The sequence below is a fragment of the Phaseolus vulgaris genome, chromosome 9 (genome assembly GCF_000499845.2).
Source record: "Phaseolus vulgaris cultivar G19833 chromosome 9, P. vulgaris v2.0, whole genome shotgun sequence".
In the NCBI taxonomy this organism is placed as follows: domain Eukaryota; kingdom Viridiplantae; phylum Streptophyta; class Magnoliopsida; order Fabales; family Fabaceae; genus Phaseolus; species Phaseolus vulgaris.
The window spans coordinates 37,012,405-37,032,435 of record NC_023751.2 but is presented as its reverse complement, the minus strand read 5'-3'; the positions used below and the strand labels follow the sequence as shown (position 1 = coordinate 37,032,435).

Below are 20,031 nucleotides of genomic sequence, written 5' to 3'. Positions count from 1 at the left end.
TATAGAGAGTGTTTCAAATCTTTTTCAAATAGAGTGTTTTTGTTTCAAACATGTGAGATAAATGTTATGCTTTTTTAGTCTCTCCCAAGTATAAACCCTAATGTACATTATTTATGCCCTAATTGGAGTAATCTATGAATAAATACTAAATTCTCTATATATATTATGGAAGTTTTTTCAGCTTTTTTATTGTTATCTAGCATTTTTTAAAAATTAATATGAAAATTAATAATATCCTTATTTTTTTAACACTTTGTATTCCTTATATTGTGTTTCTTTATTTTTTTTCTCATTTTTTAAAATGAAAATACAGTATATTTATTTTGATATAATAATAAAAAGATAAATAATAATCTAAAAATATAACACTATGAGAAAATCAATAAATAATTATCAATTTTAGAGAAAAAAAAATAATTAGTCATTATATTAACTAAATTAGATACTAACAAATTATTGATATCTAAAGTAATTTTTATTATTAATAAAAAATTATAAAATAGTTTCTAAATTTATATATTAATTAACTACGTAGATTTTAACTACTAATATTTCAAGTTCTAAATTGATCTCTAAACAAACTAATAGACACTCATCTAGAATATAAAGTAGTTAATAACTAAAATCTTGATAGATAAAGTTAGATACCAATTTAAAGACTATTTTGTAATTTTTTATTAATAATAAACTAATTTAGGTACTTATATTTTTTAGTTTATAAAATAATATCTAATTTACTCGAATAATAATTAATTAATAATTGATCTCTAAAATTAGTTTTCATTTAATAATTTTTTTTATAGTATAAGTAGTGAAGTACCAAACATTAACATGCTATTTAGGTATTTATAATTTTTTAATTAATATTATATTTAGAGTTCTAATGGTATAAGATTTGGCTCTGGTTGATAAGCTGTGCTGAATGGGATAAGATAAGAGTGTGTACAGATTTGAACCACACAATGTCCTTTATTCACTTATCTTTTTTCCTAAGTTTGGTTTGTATTACATTCTTTTTCTTCCTTATATATAGTATGTGAGGATATATTTACTAATCAAATGAGAAAAGAAAAAAAGTTTAAAAATATATTCAAATTAAAATCAGAATTTAAAAAAGTTATATGACTTTGTTTACAAATTAGCTTAGTTTTAATTTACACAAACTATTAAAGTAAGACAAAAAAAAATCATTAAATAAAAATTAATTTTTGAAGAAAAATAATTAGTTATTATTTTAATTAAATTAGATATTATTTTACAGACTAAAAATTATTGATATTTAAAAAATTATTAATATCTAATAAATTATTGATATCTAAATTAATTTTTATTATTAATAAAAAATTACAAACTTGTTATGCATCAGAGTGGCGCAGCGGAAGCGTGGTGGGCCCATAACCCACAGGTCCCTGGATCGAAACCAGACTCTGATAGAAAATAAATAGTTTTTACTTATTTATTGTTGGAAACTAAATATCTAATTAAATATCAATTTAGATTCTAATAGTTTTTTAGTTTATAAAATAATATCTATAATTAATAATATTTAATTATTATTTTTATTTAAAACTATTTTATATTTAACGATTTTTTATTATTAAACTACCACTATATATAAGTAAGTTTAAAGTAAATCCATTTTAAACAATAAAAAAAAATTAAAGAAACGAATTTGATGACTAAGTTGTTATTGAGAACTTTATAAACAAATAAATGAAAACAGCAATAAAGTCGTCAGTTTTTAATTAAGCACCAAAAAAATAATAATTGTTTTTGTTTTTTCCTACTTTTATTTGAAATAGGATGATTTTAAGCACAAATGATAACAAAAACTATACTATTACCCCATCATTTTGCTTTTACCGATCTCGTATTCATGATTAAGGAAGAACATGAATCATGAATGTTTAGATTCGTGTATATAAGAGAGTATATGAAGATAGAAAAGCTAATGAGAGATTATTTTTTTTCTTACCGCAAAAAGTAAAGTAAAATCACATAGATGAACAAACTTTTACTTTATTTTTTCTTGGTTAGCATTCATTTTTGTGTGCACACCTTACATGACATGACATGTGAGGATCAAAGAAAGCATTCATGGAAACATTCAAATTTGGAACTTGTTCGGTTAGAGTTCGACTTTCCTCGATCGAGTACAATTTTCCTCTTCGTCTCTTTTAATCTTTTTCGTCTCCTTTTTTCTCTTTCCAATCGACCTTTTATTCTCTCCTTCATGCCTACCTTCCCACGTTCTTTTCCCACTTCGCCTTCTCTTCCAACCCCCTCCTATCATGCCTTCGTGCCCCCTTTTCTAGCAGGATTCGTGACATAATTTTGACTTAGTCAGTTCGACATGGCTTGTCAGCCTCACATTTTGATTGATCAAGCCGATGTGGATTGTCAGGTCAGCCATTTGACCAGTCAAGCCGATGTGGATGGCTAGGTTAACCTTTGGAATGGTCATGTCGACGTGGATGGTCAGGTAAACTTCTGATCCCTGATACCTAATCATCCACTAATATCGGCCCCTTTGACCCTCATGACTTATTTGGACAATACAAAACCAATATTAAAACTTGGAACTAGGTGAACATGATCAATTATCATTTGTAATATACACAACCAATAATCGATTATGTCTTTTTTCAATGGATAATCAATTCTGGATGAATTACAACATGAAAGATAATTTATTAACTGATATATTTTTTAAGCTATAAGTAATTATATAAGACATTTATTCAAATAAAGATTTATCTAATTTTTTTTATGTGAAATTCAAAATTATAAAAATGTAGAAAATAAAGCATAATAGTTTAACAACATATTTTCACTCAATAATCTATTATATACCTTGTCTATAATCGATTATTTTTGTGCACAAACGTTGGAAGAGTTTTTGGTTATGGGTTTGAGGCAATCACTTTCATTGAAGCAAAGTGTGAGAGAGCAACACCAACCAATGGAACCATCAAAACCCTAAACATGTCAATACTTTTGTTGGTCTACAAAATTATTATTAATTGTAACGTTTATCTAATATAATATGTAATGATATTTTTATTTAATATGTTAATGTAGTTTATATCAATACATTAAATTGATTTTTTAATTTAATAGATAATTAAATTTCATAATATTATTAATCATCATATAAGTTAAACATGATAAATATAATATATAATATTAAACATTATAATAATGGTTTTTTTGACCATGATTGGTTATTTTTTTTTTTTTTACCAAAATGGAGTCCATTTAAAAAAAATTACAAATCTAGGCAAGTCGTGCCTAATTGGGACAACTTCATATGCGGAAGTCGTCCCAATTAGGCACGACTTCTGCCATGTCATACTAAAGTCGTGCCAATTTGGTACGACTAGACCCTATCATACTGAAGTCGTGCCAACTTGACACGACTTCTGCCCTGTCATACTAAAGTCGTGCCAACTTGGCATAACTTCTATCATGTCATAATTTTTTTTTTATTTTTTATTTTATTGTTTATATATTGGGTAGTAAGTTATGTAATGTTAAAAATTAATTTATTCTCATCATTACGTGTTCTGTAAAATCATTACTTCTCAAACTATTTATTTTGCAAATTCACAACAATAATTCTCTATTTATTTTCCAAATATAATAATTTTTTATTTATCTATTTATTTCCAAATTCAATAACAATTTTCTTCATTTTTTAATTAATCAAGTTATTGTATTACATTACCGTCAAACATGATCCATACACGATTATCCAATTTTTTGTTCCTTAAAACTAACACTCTTAGAAAATTATGTATCAAATTAATTTTTAACATTACATAACTTACTATCCAGTATATATACAATAAAATTTTTAAAAAATGACGTGGCAGAAGTCGTGCCAAGTTGGCACGACTTCTGTATGACAAGGCAGAAGTCGTGTCAAGTTGACACGACTTCAATATGACGGGGCAGAAGTCATGCCAAGTTGGCACGACTTCAGTATGACAGGGCAGAAGTCGTGCCGAATTGGCACGACTTACTTAAATTTGTAATTTTTTTGAAACGGACCTCATTTTGGTAAAAACAAAAAAAAATAACCCTATTATGGTCAAAAAACTTCTTATAATAATAAAATAAGTTATTAATATTAATAATATAAATATATTAAAAAGATTAAAAAATATAAATAATAATGTTGATTAAAATTATTTTTTTAAATAATAAAAAATTTAATTATAATTAAATAAATTGATTAAATAATATAATAATAACATTTTTTAATTTTATTCTTTTAACAAATATTTAATAATAATATCAATAAAATAATAAAAATCAAATTATAATATAACAAAAATAAATATAGTTATTTATATAAACAATATATAATAATAATATTAATTATAAAAATAATATTATTATTTAAATTTAAATTTAATTATTCAAATATTTCTAAAGATAAGTTTAAATATGTAAACTTAGACTTTTAACTTTTTAAAAACAAATTAAAAATCTGCTCACACAACTATCACATCACTCACAAATTTCAATAAAATTTCTTCACAAATTCATTATAACTTTAAATCGAAACAACTCCTCTTTTTACAATTTCCTTTCAAATCATTCTAAATTTTTTCCCTTAAATTCTTACAAATTTTCTCTTCAATCTAAATACATCCTAAAACATAGTTTGACAATGTATTTTTCTAGGACAATTTCTCCCTCACCTCCTCGTCTCTCATCCTCAAATAAAAAAATGAAATGATGACTTTGTTTTTTTATCCTTTTTATTGATATTCATATTTTTTTTAATTATAGAATTTAGAAAATAAAATTGAATTTCAAATTTTAGAGTTTAATATGTATTTTCTACTGAACTCTAAAATTCAGAAAAAAAAATTGTTTTGTCAATTTTAAAGTGTAGAAAATATTTTTTTTATTCTGAATTCTAGAGTTAGAAAATTCTACAATTTAGATTATAAAATTGTATTCTGATTTTTAAAGTTAGTAAGATCTATGGATTTATAATCTGGAAATTAAAAATAAACTCTACACCTTTTTGACGAAGGATAATTCTAGAATAAAAATATTTATTAAGGTGCAAGTCGAAACTATGGAGGTGGAGGAAGAAATTTCTTGTAGTTCTGAAGTTCAGTAGATTTTGGGCCAAACAATATAGGCCTTAGGGCTACATTTTTCAGGTATTTCAGGGTTCACATTCCATTTAGGACTAACAATATCTAAATTAATTTAAATTAATTCATCCATTATTTTCTCTATCTATGAATTTTTCTCAATTTCTCGACCAGATAAATATTATACAAACATCATTGCCCTGATAAATTTGTGCATAAAACAAAATTAAATACAAATATTCCATTAAATAGATGGTTCTCCAAATATGTGTATTCATTATATTAATCTATTAGATAAAAAAAACAATCGATCCAATTTCATATTTAAAAAAAAAATCTCTAGTTTCTTATATAAGAAATCGTTTTGAGAAACTTAAAACTAAAATATTCAATTGCCCTCACTCATAATTCAAAATTGGTTCAGATTATATCGATAACTTAAGTCAACTGGTATAATATGTGTCCTACTCATTGCACATTTTAAGTCCCTATATTACATCGATTGACTCGAATAATCGATGTAATACGGAAATACATATAACATCGATGAAGCAATCAATGTTATATGTAATTGACATTTTACAACATTCACATCTATACTGGTAATAAGATCGAAATAAAATACTTCATAGAATCAATGTAAAATGTCTTTTTTACACTAATATTTATAGCAAAAAGATAGGCTAATTATAAACTCTCATTAACTTCTTCATACATTTTAGAAATTCATTGTTTAAGTTTTTCTTTTATAAAAGTAATTTTATTATACATTTTTGGAAGCCACTTTTCTAAAACTTTTTCGTTTATCCACATCTTTCTTATATACATTTTATAAGTGTTATTTACTCCAAATTTTATATTGAAAGAAATACCACAACCACTTATATAAACTATGGTTTTGGGATCATGTACCCTATTATTAATATATTTTTTCTGATTATTTTTTTTTTATAAATTAATTATATACCATTTATCCCTTTAATATATCATTGATCGGATTATGTTTCTTTAAATAACATTATAAATTTCATTAAAATATAAAATTTCTAAAAAAATAACCAAATAATTTTTGTAATAAATATTGGACATTGATAAAACTTTTGCAATAATAATATGGTTATAAAGTGAAAAACATTACTTATCTTAAAATAATATAAAACATGAGAAGCAACATTTGAGGTGAAAGGACTTGGAATGTAGGGCACCCTTTCAATCAACTGTGTTCTAGATTTGAGATGGCAACATCTGAATCAGAAAAAGCAAACCCAAAACAACCCTAACTTTTCCAACTTTTGCTATGGCCCCATCACATTCTACCTTCACTATTTCACCACAAATCTCAAATAGGGATTAAAAAAAATCACTAAATAAAAAATATTTTAAAATAATAATAATTAATAATTAATAACTATATTAACTACATTACATATTAATTTAGATATTAGTTTATAAATTTAAAAATTATTTTATATATTAATAATTTTTTAATCTCTAAAATATTATCTAATTTAGTCAATAATTAATTATTATTTTTATCTAAAATTAATTTCCATTTAATAATTTTTTAATAATAATAAATATAACAAACTACCATTTTAATAATTGTGTCTTACATTTTTCTAATTTCATTTTATTCAATCTAAGACGGGGTTGGAAGAGAAAGTGTAAAAAAATGTGTTTATTTATGTGTATTATTTTAATTTTTTTTAAATAAAAGTTTTTATGATAGGCATCACTATGCAACTTAAGATCTCAATTAAGCTGACACATCAAATAACAACAATCATTTGTCATCACATGAAAAACGTATTATTAAAAAAGAAAAAAAATACAAAAAATACGGAGACTAGACCAAAACCCATATGTTAACAAAAACAATACATAGTTAGACTATACATATTCATAAAGAATTCTAAGAACAGACAAGATGTAAGTCTATTATACAAATGAAAAAATTCTCAATGAAAAGATTATAAGCATATTATTTTAATTTAATGTTATCAATATTCATATAAAATATATGGTTTTTTATCCTATGCATTGTTTGTGTTACGTGCCTTAATAATATATGGTAGCATGTTTAAAATTAGTTTTAAAATAATAATTTGATATTTAAGTCTAACCTAAGTTTAATAGTTTTGTAAGGTAAAAATTATTTTAATTTATATATATATATATATATTATCTTATTACTTATTTATGTTTTCTTTTCAATATAAATAAGATTATCACAATGTTAGGTAACGAATACTTCTTGTCCATTAGACAACATTCTTTTATTAATTGCTTAGTTTTTTCTTATGTATGATAAGTATTATAACATATAAAAAAGGAGTTCTTTAGGTACATTACATGTGTGTTGGATAAAACACTTTGTAATTAGAATTTTGTAGTTTATATTTTAATAATTTTATAAAAAAATAATTTATAAAGTTTTTATACATTTTTATATTTTTTGACGAGCGTGATTAATGTAAAAAAAAAAATTATTAAAGACAAAATTAGAAAATTCTCTATTTATAAGAAAAAAAAATGATCATGTACCAAATTTATATTCCGCGACAAGAAAACAGTTGTGTAATGAGAAAAGAAAATGTCTAGCAAAGTCAATGAGTGTGATACTGTAAAATAATTAAATTAATTTATATCTTTGATTTAAATATGTGAAGATTTTTTCTAAGTTGTTTTTCACAACTTGTTGTAAATAAAATTAAATACTTTAAAGCTATATTGTAAAATTAAAAATATTTAAACATTCCATAACATCACATGCATATTGCTGTTAGCAAATAATAATGTTTTATATGCAATATCTTTTCCAATAAAAGTATATGTACATACCCTTGATATATATAAATTAAAAGTTGTTAATACATTTTCTTTAAAAATTAAATTTGAAATATATCACTTAATTTTTATTCATAGCATTTAAAAACGATGTTAATTTTAATGTACAAGTATGGCTTGGAATTCATATTATGTTACCCTAATAATTTATATTTATTTTATATCAACTATATATTATGCCACTATGCGTTTTTTTTTTGCTTTATTTTATCAATTTTGTGTAATAATATATTTTTATTAAATTTTTAAATAAAAATACATATTTTAATGAATTTAATTTTACTATAAGAATATGTCTAAAAAAATATTAAAATTACATCTGGACAATAATTCGAAACAATAGGTGACACAAAGAAGAATGTGTTGGCTAAGGTTCATCAACTATTAAACTAAGATTAAAAGCGTATAAGTTGTAAAGAAATAAACATATGCTTACGTAAATGTTAGAATAAGTTCATTCTCGATATCTTTGCTCAATAATGTGATAATATAGATATTGGAAACTAAAATTTGGGAGTAAAATTAGTTTATTTCTCATGATATTTATATTAATTTCTTTAAAAATTTAATACAATTTAATTTCTTATATTTTAAAAGAATAATGTATGTTCTTAGTCTTTTTAAAAATAAAAATACAATACATTTTGTTGTTATAAAAAAATTAAGTGTCATGGGTTTTAGGAGAGTAAAAGATTCTTCTAAGTTTTAGGAGAGTAAAAGATTCTTCTAACAAGTAATGAACTCTAAAGAAATATATTTCAAAAATTGTAGGAGAATGGTAGAAGGAAAGGAATAAGAAGATCTTTAAGAGCAGTATAATCGATTATATTGAAGTCTTTACAATGGTGCAATTGAAGATATGGTTATGGTAACATCGAAAGTATGTTTAACGTATTTTTCTTACGCGGATTGGTGTCTTGAACCGTTGGTTTGTATCAATATCTATTAAAAAACTTTAGGTGCGACATTTGCAAGGGTTTGTTGTAGGTGGAGTTGTTGTGTGTTTTGTAGACTTGTGTTTATTACAAAGTGGACTTTAAGCCTAATTCAACCCCATAAAATCGACTCATGAGGTTAAGGTTTGCACCCACTTATATACAATGAAATGTTCTCATCTCTAGTCGATGTGGGATCTCCAACACATCCCCTCACGCCGAGAGTGACAGCTCGTGGGATAACATATTATGGGTGGTCTGATAACGGCCCGATAGCGGGTGACATGATAGGTCCAACAAACACTCATTAGAATAGGCTCGAAATGGTTCTGATACCATATAAGAAAATTTGTATGTAAGAAGAAAGAAGACATCAGTAACGAGTCCGATAGAAACCTCGTACAAGGCTTTACCGCCGAGCAAATTCAACAATTGGCAAAGGCTATTTACTCGCTCAATAATAACGGTAAAAGTGACACGTTTGTTAGCGCTGCAGGTCTGCTTGCCCATAACTCGTCTATTAATTCTGCTTTTACAAAACCATGGATTTTGGATAGCAGAGCAACCAATCATTTTGCATCTCATTCACAATTTTTCACACACACTTCATCATAATTTATTCCAAATGTTAATCTGTCCACAGACTCAACTGTGTCCATCTCATCTACAGACACAATTAAATTCAATGATAATATCACTCTCAAAGATGTTCTTTGCGTTCCTTCTTTTAATTTAAATCTCATGTCCGTTAGTAAGATAATCAGTTCACTAAATTGTTGTGTCGTCTCCACATGGTTGCGTTTTGCAGGACTTGGCTACGGGGAGGATGATTGGCTCGGGTAAACAACACACAGACTTATACTACATGTCCCCTCTTCCAAACCAAGCCCACACATCTCAAATTTCGATTGACCCTGATTTATGGCACAAGCGCTTCGGACATCCTTCTCCGATGTGTCTACAACTTGCATCTTCCTTACTACCTATCCCTATCAGTAAAAATCTCATTCTCCATTTAATATATTGCATTGTGACATTTGGGGTCCTCATAAAACCCCAACATCTCTTATACTAGATGTACTTGGTTATTTCTTATGAATCACAAGTTTGAAACCCAACATCTCTTATAATCATTCATTACTTTTGCACAAAATCAATTTTAAACATCTATTAAAACCATCCGCGTTGACAACGAATTGTAATTTATTTCTATGCGTAATTTTTTTCTCAAAAAAGGTATTGAATGTCAACGCAACACTCAACAAAATGGAGTAGTAGAACGCAAACATAGACACATTTTAAACACAACACGAGCCCTCCTATTTCAGTCTCATTTACCATTAGAATTTTGGGAGAATGCGTTTTAACCGTCACATATATCATTAATCTCTTGCTAACACCTTTACTAAAAAAAATAAGTCACCTTTTGAGATGCTATATAATCGTCCACCTTTTGTTATGCAACTGTTGTTTCACCTAAGCAAAAATTTAATTTGCACGCTAGACAGTGCATCTTCATTGGTTATCCTCTCAATAAAAAAACATACAAATTATTTGATATAGATGCCGACACTTTTTTTACAAGTCGGGATGTCATTTTCCATGAAAGTGTTTTCTCATTCTGCCAACAGTCTCAGACACAATCCTCACCTCCATTACAAGTTATTTTGCTCACTATTGACATTATCTTACCCACTCGTATCCAACATTCACTTAATCAACCTTCTTCTCCTACTCATCACAATGCACTTGAACCTCCATCAAACCAACATTTTTCTCCTACTCGTCACAATGCACCTGAACCTTCATCAAACCAACCTTCTTCTCCTACTCGTCACAATGCACCTGAACCTTCATCAAACCAACCTTCTTCTCCTAATCGTCATAATACAGCTGAACCTCTAGTAGACCAACCTTCTTCTCCCATGCCAAGAAGTTTAGCATCCATTACCAAACCTTCTCCAACCGACACCTTCCTGTTCGACGATCCAGTCGCACATCAACCCCACCTTCCTGGCTTCAAGACTGCGTAATGGGATCCCAAGCCAATCATTCGACCACTGTCCAAGATCGGCCAAATGGAACCATGTATTCTATGCATCATTTTCTTTCTAATTCACGATTTTCTTCACATAGTGCATATCTTGCTAACATCACAGCCACCAAAGAACCTCACACTTTGAGGTGTCTCCTCACCATTGCAGCAACCAGAAATTGGTTTACTCACCAGCTAGATGTGCAAAATGTCTTCTTACATGACACATTGCATGAAATTATTTATATGGACTTGCCACCCGAGCATCATCGACAGGGGGAGAACATTGTATATCGACTTAACAAATCCCTTTATGGTCTCAAACAGGCATACCGGACATGGTTTTCAACATTTTTTCACGTGATTAAATCTATAGGATTTCAACAGTCTAAGACATACTACTCTCTATTCACAAGACAAAATAACTCATCATTTACTGCCATTTTGATTTATGTGGATGATATTCTTTTGACAGGAAATGATTTGGCAGAAATTTAGCGTGTTAAAGATTGTCTATTACAACAATTTCGCATTAAAGATCTTGAAGACTTAAAATATTTTCTAGGGATTGATTTTTTCTGTTCCAAAGCTGGTATTTACATGTCACAAAGAAAATATGCGCTTGATATTTTGCAGGATACAGGACTCAGACAGGTGCTCGTCCAGACAAATCCAATGGAGCAATACCTAAAACTCACACTAGACGATGGAGAGTTATTAAAGGATCCAATCAAATATAGGTGACTCGTTGGACGACTGATATACCTCATGATTACTCGCCTTGACATAGCATTTTCGGTTCGGACCCTAAGTCAATATATACAGGATCCACAAAAAGCTCATTCGGATGCTGCAATTCGAGTCCTAAAGTACATCAAAGGATTGCTATTGCCATCCGGAAACAATCTGACATTGATAGTTTATTGCGACTCAGAGTGGGGAGGCTGTCAAAAAACTCGGAGATCAGTATCTGGGTATTGCATTTTTCTTGGTTCTTTTATTATCTCATGGAAGTAAAAAAAAAAAAAGACAAACGTATCAAGATCATCAGCGGGAGCAGAATACTGCGCGATTGTCAATACTTGTTTGGAGATAGTTTGGTTGCGATATCTGCCACATTGTGCGAGAAAAATTACAAGTCGGATAATCAGTCATTCATATGCATATGTACCGACACAGTACCATCTCGCAGATATTTTTACGAAGGCACTAGGCAAGGAACAATCTTTGACACTGCGATACAAGTTGGGTTCATGATCTTCACCTACCAACTTGAGGGAAGTATTAAGAAAATAATAATTATCAAACTATACGCAATTATTGTATGCAATATTGTACGATATGTACGATATTGTACCCAATTATATGCAATTAATTAATAATGATAGAATCTCATGATGAGTGGATCTCTGCCTAATGAGATTGTAATTTGGAGGGAGAAAGTCTCCCTACACTAATATATATGTGGGTACTATGATAGAGTAAGTTTTTGTAGATTATGCTATTTAGTTTTAGTTAGAAGGTGGTTTTTTTAGAGTTAGACTTAACTATGCCTTATTGTATAAGGGTTGGGTATCTCTGAAATATCTCTATTAATTTATTTATTTTTTGATAAAAAACTATGAAAAAAAATTATAATTTATTTGATTAATTCATACATCTTTTCAAACAACTCTTGCATGACATATACGAAGAAGCTAAGAATTATTTAATTGACACATTTACCTTTCTTACAAAATCTTTGTTTTTTTGAGATTATCCTTGCAAACTAACAACAAGTGTTTTAAAATTCCATTTGAAAGAAATGAAATATATTTGAGGAAAATATTTTTAATATTTTTTTTTAATCTTTAATCCATTTCTCTTGTCAATCCTTCTCTATATTCGTGATGTTATATATTAATCTTTTCTTCTTGATTTCTCCTCTTGTGTTATAGTTGCTCCATCTTCTTATAACATAAAAAAAACTTACTTAATTCAAAATTATAATCAATTATAATAAATTTATTATTTGTCATTTTATATTTCATGACCATAAATAAACAAATAATTATCATACACAAAAATATAATTTTAAAAAGGATTATATAAATATATATCCTTATAAACTAAAAATAATGATATATTATTTTTTTTCATTTATCTTATATATTTTTTAATAGAGGAATTGAAAAGGTAGAGTTGAGATGTATGAAGTTGTGAAAAATAAAAAGGATATGGATGTTGTAGGATAGGGGTGCATTGTTTATCTTGATGCTATTAACCATTTCTTGTTCCCTTCATTTATCACTTTATTGCATCAAACTCATAACCACAACATGTGATTATATGAATAAACTCCACACTTCACTCTCATGAACATGTTCTTGCATTTTTGTCTTTTGCTTTTGGATGCCTTTGCCAAATTAATGGTCACCAACAATTCAACCTTTGTTTTCTTTGGAATGGAAACTTTTGAACAATCACTCATTCTTATCAAAATAAAATAATTATCAAAATCAAAATAATTAGTTATTATTTAATTGAATTAGAGATCATTTTATAAACTAAAAAAACTATTGGTATCGAAAATAATTTCTATTATTAATAAAAATTTATAAAATAATTTTAAATTTGTATTTAACCATTAACTATTAAGATTTTAACTATCTATCTCTTTATATTCTAAATTAGTCTCTATTTGTCTTTTAGAGACTAATTTAAAATCTAAAATATTAGTCGCTAAAACTTAAGTAGCCAACTTATATACAAATTTAGAAACTATTTTATAAATTTTTATTAATAATATAAATCACTTTAAATATGAATATTTTTTAGTTTTTAAATTTATATATAATTTAGTTAATATAGTAACTATTTATTTCTATAAATTTATTACTAATTGATATTTTTTTAAATGAATGATATGACACATTTTTATACTTTAGGTTGAGTAGTCTAATGTATTTAGAGCATGTATTCCTTTAATGTTCTTATAAATTATTAGAGTTTTTAATTTTGGTATAAGGATTGAGATATTTTTAAAGTATTTATTTTATTTATTTTTGGTTGATAAAAAAAATGCACTATTCACTAGGTTGCTAATATAGATTTCTAAATAGTATGATTTCATATCACAAAGTTTATTCTCCAAATTATTTTATTATGATGTGTTACAAAATCATTATAAATAATCTATGATATAATTGATGACTTTTTACGGCAAGTGCACCGCGTTTGTCAAAAGTAATAATTGTCCCTAAGGACGGATATCGATCCCACAAAGAACAGTGAATTATTGAGTACAATAATCGCTAAATATAAAAACAGAACAATTAAAAGAGTTTTGAATTAATTGTGTTGGCACTGATCAATAAGAAAACAAACAAAGAATTAGTTGTTTCAATTGGAAAAATAAGGATTAGTTTCATCTCTCTCACTCTCAAGTATTTTGATTAGCATGTCAAATATAGATAATTATAGACACAATCAATTTCCAGGATCAAATCAAAACAAATAAATGACAATTCATCAAGGAATATCTTCTCATATTCTCACGGGTAAGTGTTTGTTTCTCTCTATTTTCACTGAATCATAACAAATCACAGTTGCTTTTCATTTCATCTTCAAATCACAAACATATTAGAAACATGAATCTTGAGGTCTTTTCCAGGGTTGTAATGAGGTTGGGCTTCCAAAAAATATTGGTTTTTCTTAGATAACAAAATGCACATATTAAAGAAGAAGAACATATCTACAATTCAATTATAGAGAATATATATGTTATCTAATTACCACTTTCTTTCGATGTCACCTTTTCCCTCATTTTCTTTTTGACTTTTCATGATTTTCATGAAATTTTTCTATCTTTCTTTTCTATTTATTTTTCTTCTTCTGTTCCTTTTTTTTTTCTTTTCAATAATAGGAAAAGATTCTTCCTATTTTCAACTTTTTGACTTTCACAATCAGAACCAACATTCCCTTTTCTATAAGTATTGCATTTATGTTCTCCTTCCTTAAACATGCTAAAGGGTAGGAAATTATATCAATAAAGGTTAAGGTGCAATATTAACAAAAAAATTCTTGGCCCAAAGGGGATAAAAAAAAATGGAATTCTAATATAAAGGTTGGCTTTTTGGCCCTGGCTCCTAATTAACACAAACAAATGCCTCAAACATCTTCATGCTCTTTTATAATGCAACAAAAATAAAAATTAAGCAACCACAACTGTCAATTCATCAGTAAAACTCTCAAACTGTTTAAGGTTCACACACTCACTTGGTTTAATTGGTCTAATTCCTTTTTGTCTTGTCATTATCTGTCCTAATCAATCATCCTGTTAAATTTATGTATCATACTTTTAACTACATTTGAATAAGGATTCAATCTAATTTTCTTTTCTAACCTGTGTCTAATTCATCTCACTATTTAATATTTAAACACAAGTTCTTTTTTCCACAATTCAAAATTAATATTCTAGTTCTTTTTTATTTGAGAAAAATAAACTAGAAAGCAAACAAATTAAAACTGGAAATTTATTCAAGAAAGAAAATTCAAAACCTAAAACTAACAAACTATAAAAAAAACAACAAATTTATTCAAAATACAAAATAAGCAATTAAAACAAACTAAAAAAAAGCAAATAAACAAAAAACAAAATAACCGAAAAATAAAATAAAATAAATAAAAACTAAACAGAAAATAAAATTTAAATAATTTAAAAGAAAAGAGAATTAGATAGATAAAACCATATTTTTGCTCAATCCTCTCTTCTTAAGAAGTCATCCAGCTTTTTGTTAAAATCTTTATCTATAATCTTGCTTCATTTGCTGGATCTGCCCCCTTGACTAATAGAACCTGTCCTCAGGTCAAAATACATAACCTGCAAAATGATTAGGAGGCATACAAGATTTTTTTTATTTTTATTTTTTTGAAAAATAAAATAAACAAAGATAACAACATAAAACTAAAATGTGGACTGGGTTGCCTCCCAGTAAGCGCTCGTTTAACGTCATCTAGCTTGACGCCTGTTTATTTCAAGATGGACAACTCTCTTTGTTGCATCATTCTGTACACATTCTTCTCCTGCATTAAAATTTTTATGACCATAAAAAAGATTTAAAGTTACCTCCTCATCTTGAGTTCTAACTTGAAGTTCTCCTTTGTCGACATCAACTATGATTCTAGCAGTCTTCATAAAGGGTCTTCCAAGTATCAAGGGAACCTCCTCATCTTCTTTCATGTCCATCACAACAAAATCCACAGGGAATGTGAATTTATCCACCTTGACGAGAACATCTTCAACCACACCATATGGATACTTGGTTACTTGATCAGCTAGCTTTAAAGTCATCTTGGTGGGTTTAATCTCCAAATCCCCTATTTTCTTCAGCATTGCCAAAGGAATTATATTTACGCTTGCTCCCAAATCCAATAAAGCATTGGCTACTAATAAAGCACCTATAGACACGGGAAGGTTAAAACTCCCTGGGTCCTTGAATTTTTTAGGCAAGCCTTTTTGAATAATGACATTGTATCCATCCTCCAGCTCTATATTTCTTTCTTCAATATAACTCCTATTCTTTCGAAATCTTTCAAATGTTGAATCTTGCTTCAAATTTCCTGCAAAATAATTTTTAGGGAGCAATTTATCAAAGAATTTTCTTTCCTTCTCTTTTTTTGAAGGAGAATGAGGATATGATAAATCTTTTTCAAGAACTCCTATCTCCTTATTTTCACTTTTCCTCTTTATTTTTTCCTCCTCACTTCTCTCTTTCTCATCTCTCTTCCCCTTTGTCTCATCTTTTTCTTCTTGTTCAGCAACTACATTATCGCAATGCTCTTTTGAATTGGTTTGGCTATTGACTGAAAACTGGCCATTTTGTTCCTCTGGAATTTGTGCAATTTGTTTGGTCAGTTGTCCCATCTGGATCTTTATGCTCCTAATCATGGCCATGCTATTGTCCTGCGCTTTCACAATATTGTCCTGCGCGCTCACAATCTTTGTCAGAGCGTCTTCAACTTTATTCATTCTTTCAAGCATGGATGGATCCTCAACTTCAGGTGAATTGTTCTGATAAAAACAGTGACCATTAGGATGAACATCTCCACAAAAATCACACCTGATTGACTGACTTTGGCTTTGAGATGAATGAACAACATATAATTGTTGGGGCAATTTAGCCATTTGTGCAGTTAGTTGCTCAATCTGCTGTGTCAGAATCTTATTTTTAGCCAAGAGTGCATCTTCTAACAACCCTTTATTATGAAGATCTTGTCCATCATGTTGGGCTTTATAATCAGTTGATGCCAATGCATCAATAATTATTGTCGCTTGTTCTACATCAAGGGCCATCATTGTGCCATCAGCTGCAACATCTAGGAGCATCTTTATGTCAGATCTGAGACCATTCAGGAATATGCTCAGTTGAGCAATATCTTCAAACCCATGATTTGGGCATTTTCTCAATATCATCTTAAATCTTTCCCATGTATCACAAAAGACTTCATTTGCTCCTTGTCTGAACATAGAGATTTCAGACTTTGCTTTGATGTAGCGAGAAATTGGAAAAAATCTTTGCAAAAAATTTTCCTCTACATCCTTCCAGCTAGTGAGGCTCTGATTTGGAAGTGATTTGAGCCATTCCTTAGCCTTTCCTGCCAATGAAAAAGAAAACAAGCGCATATAAACATTTTCAAGATCACCTGATTGAAAACCCATTGTTCCTACCAATTCATAAAACGTATCCAAATGTGAATATGGATCCTCATGTTCCATTGCTGTAAATTGATAGGCACTGATGAGAGTGAGAAAATCGGGATTGATTTCCAAGGCCTTGGCAGTAGTAGGTATTGCAATACTAGAAAAATGTCTTGGTCCTTGGTACATGACATAATCTCCAAGTGTCCTCCTAGGAGGTGGTGCTTGTTGTTCTGTCATGTTGCTTTCTTCCTAAAGCATATTAGTAGAGAAAAAAAAAACAGAGTACTTTTTTTTCTTAAAAATAAATTAAATTAAATTAAATTAAAAAAAAATTGAAATATAAACAAAATAAGTAAAATAAAATAAAAATAACACAAAAAAAATAAAACACTAAAACGACGTTAAGAGAAAAATAACAAATATATTCAAAAAAAAAAAAAAATATAGATAAAATAAAAACTAGAAACAGAATAAAAGAAAACAATAAAAAACAAAAAATAACATACTTAAAAAAAAAAAAAAATAAATACTAAAAATAAAATAAAATAAAGCTAAAAAAACCCTGAAAACTATAATCTAAACTAACTAATATTCTAACTAACTTGCTTACGTAGAAATAAAACTTAAGACTAATAATAAAATATAATTAAAACAAATAAATAACAGTTACGTAAATCTAAATCAAACTACCTAAAATAATCCTAAAAAAAACTAAAATAACATATAATAAAACAAAATCAAAATCAAAACAAAATCAAAACAAAATAAAATAAAAATAAACTAAATTACATAACGTAAAGAAAAGAATATAAAAACAATAACCTTTTAAAAAAAAACAGTAAATCTATACTAAAATCAAAATCAAATCTAATTTTAATAAAATAAACAAAATCAAAACAAATAATAATAATAAAAAAAAATATTTACAATATTTAGGAAATTATACTCAACAAATCAAATCTGTTCCCCGACAACGGCGCCAAAAACTTGATGACTTTTTACGGCAAGTGCACCGCGTTTGTCAAAAGTAATAATTGTCTCTAAGGACGGATATCGATCCCACAAAGAACAGTGAATTATTGAGTACAATAATTGCTAAATATAAAAACAGAACAATTAAAAGAGTTTTAAATTAATTGTGTTGGCACTGATCAATAAGAAAACAAACAAAGAATTAGTTGTTTCAATTGGAAAAATAAGGATTAGTTTCATCTCTCTCACTCTCAAGTATTTTGATTAGCATGTCAATATTAAGTTCTTTGATTGAAATTGATGCCCGTATAAAAATCATTTATATCGATTCCTCGCATATAAAATCCTTAAGAATGTCCCCTAACTATCGATCCCTCGCATAATTATAAGAACAACTTAGAACGAAGCTCAGACGTTTAATAGCAATTAACATTTTTAGTCTATTCCTAGCACTCAAATATGTTAAGTATTGTTGTTTAGGTCCGAACCCTAAAAATACCTCCCGGTCAGATTTAAGATTCTCAATTTGTCACGGAAAATTAAAAGTAAAACAACAATACCAATAATCAATCAAGAACTGAATATTAATATATAAAATATCACCTCAATACATAAGAGTTTAAGTATATTACTCCCAATCCCAAAGGGTAGAATTAGCCACGCATACTTCTATCACCTTCCATTTTCCCAATTGGGTTACAATTCACTCTATGGTGTTTTCCTCTCAATCTGGCACCCTAAGGTTGAGCCTCTAGCCCTCTATTTATCCTAGTTTTCTAGGGTTAGGTTGTTTCCTATGTCGCGCTAATGGGCTAAATGATAAAACATAAAAAAGGCTCAATCTTTCTTTGTATCTTTTTCCATTCTGGGACCTTCTATCTTTATCTTTTTAGCTCAAATCATTCATCTTTAATCCAAATCTTCAATCTTCCTAAGAAATCTGCAATTAACACCAAATTTGAGAATAAAATACTCTTATTCAAATAAAGATCATAAAAAATGTAAAAAGGTATAAATTCATAAATTAGGAATTATTTTATATGTAAATTAGCAATAAATCCTCATAAGTGCCTATATTTTAATATGAAATATTACTGAAATTAGACACTTATCAATAATCAATAGATATAACTTTGTTTCAGATTTCATGAAACAATACTCTCTTTTATGAATTCTGAAGTAAAATGAAAAATTTAAGAATATGTCGGTTTTAGTATTTCACAAATTTGCATCTCTAATTCTCATCATTTACAATTTCTAAATAAATTATTAAAATATCTTCACAATGAATTATTTAATTTTTTAAAATTTTAATAACATATGTTTAATTAAAAATTATTTTTATATTATTTTACTATTATTTTTAATAAAAAAATATTTTATATTCTTTTTAATAAAATGATTAATTACATAAGCAGTTATGATCAAATGATTTTCTTGAAA

At 27.5% G+C, this 20,031-nt stretch overlaps 1 protein-coding gene and 1 pseudogene across 1 annotated transcript; one reads left to right on the top strand and one right to left on the bottom strand.

The window, feature by feature from the left end:
• Window positions 1–15,944: 15,944 nt before the first annotated feature.
• LOC137822459 (uncharacterized) lies at window positions 15,945–17,853 on the bottom strand. The gene is made up of 4 exons (XM_068627346.1): window positions 17,619–17,853; window positions 17,456–17,570; window positions 16,042–17,314; window positions 15,945–15,998 (listed from the first exon to the last, which is right to left on the bottom strand). The coding sequence occupies exons 1-4, from the start codon at window positions 17,851–17,853 to the stop codon at window positions 15,945–15,947; spliced, it is 1,677 nt and encodes a 558-aa protein (XP_068483447.1).
• LOC137823228 (small nucleolar RNA R71) lies at window positions 17,357–17,462 on the top strand (annotated as a pseudogene).
• Window positions 17,854–20,031: the final 2,178 nt, after the last annotated feature.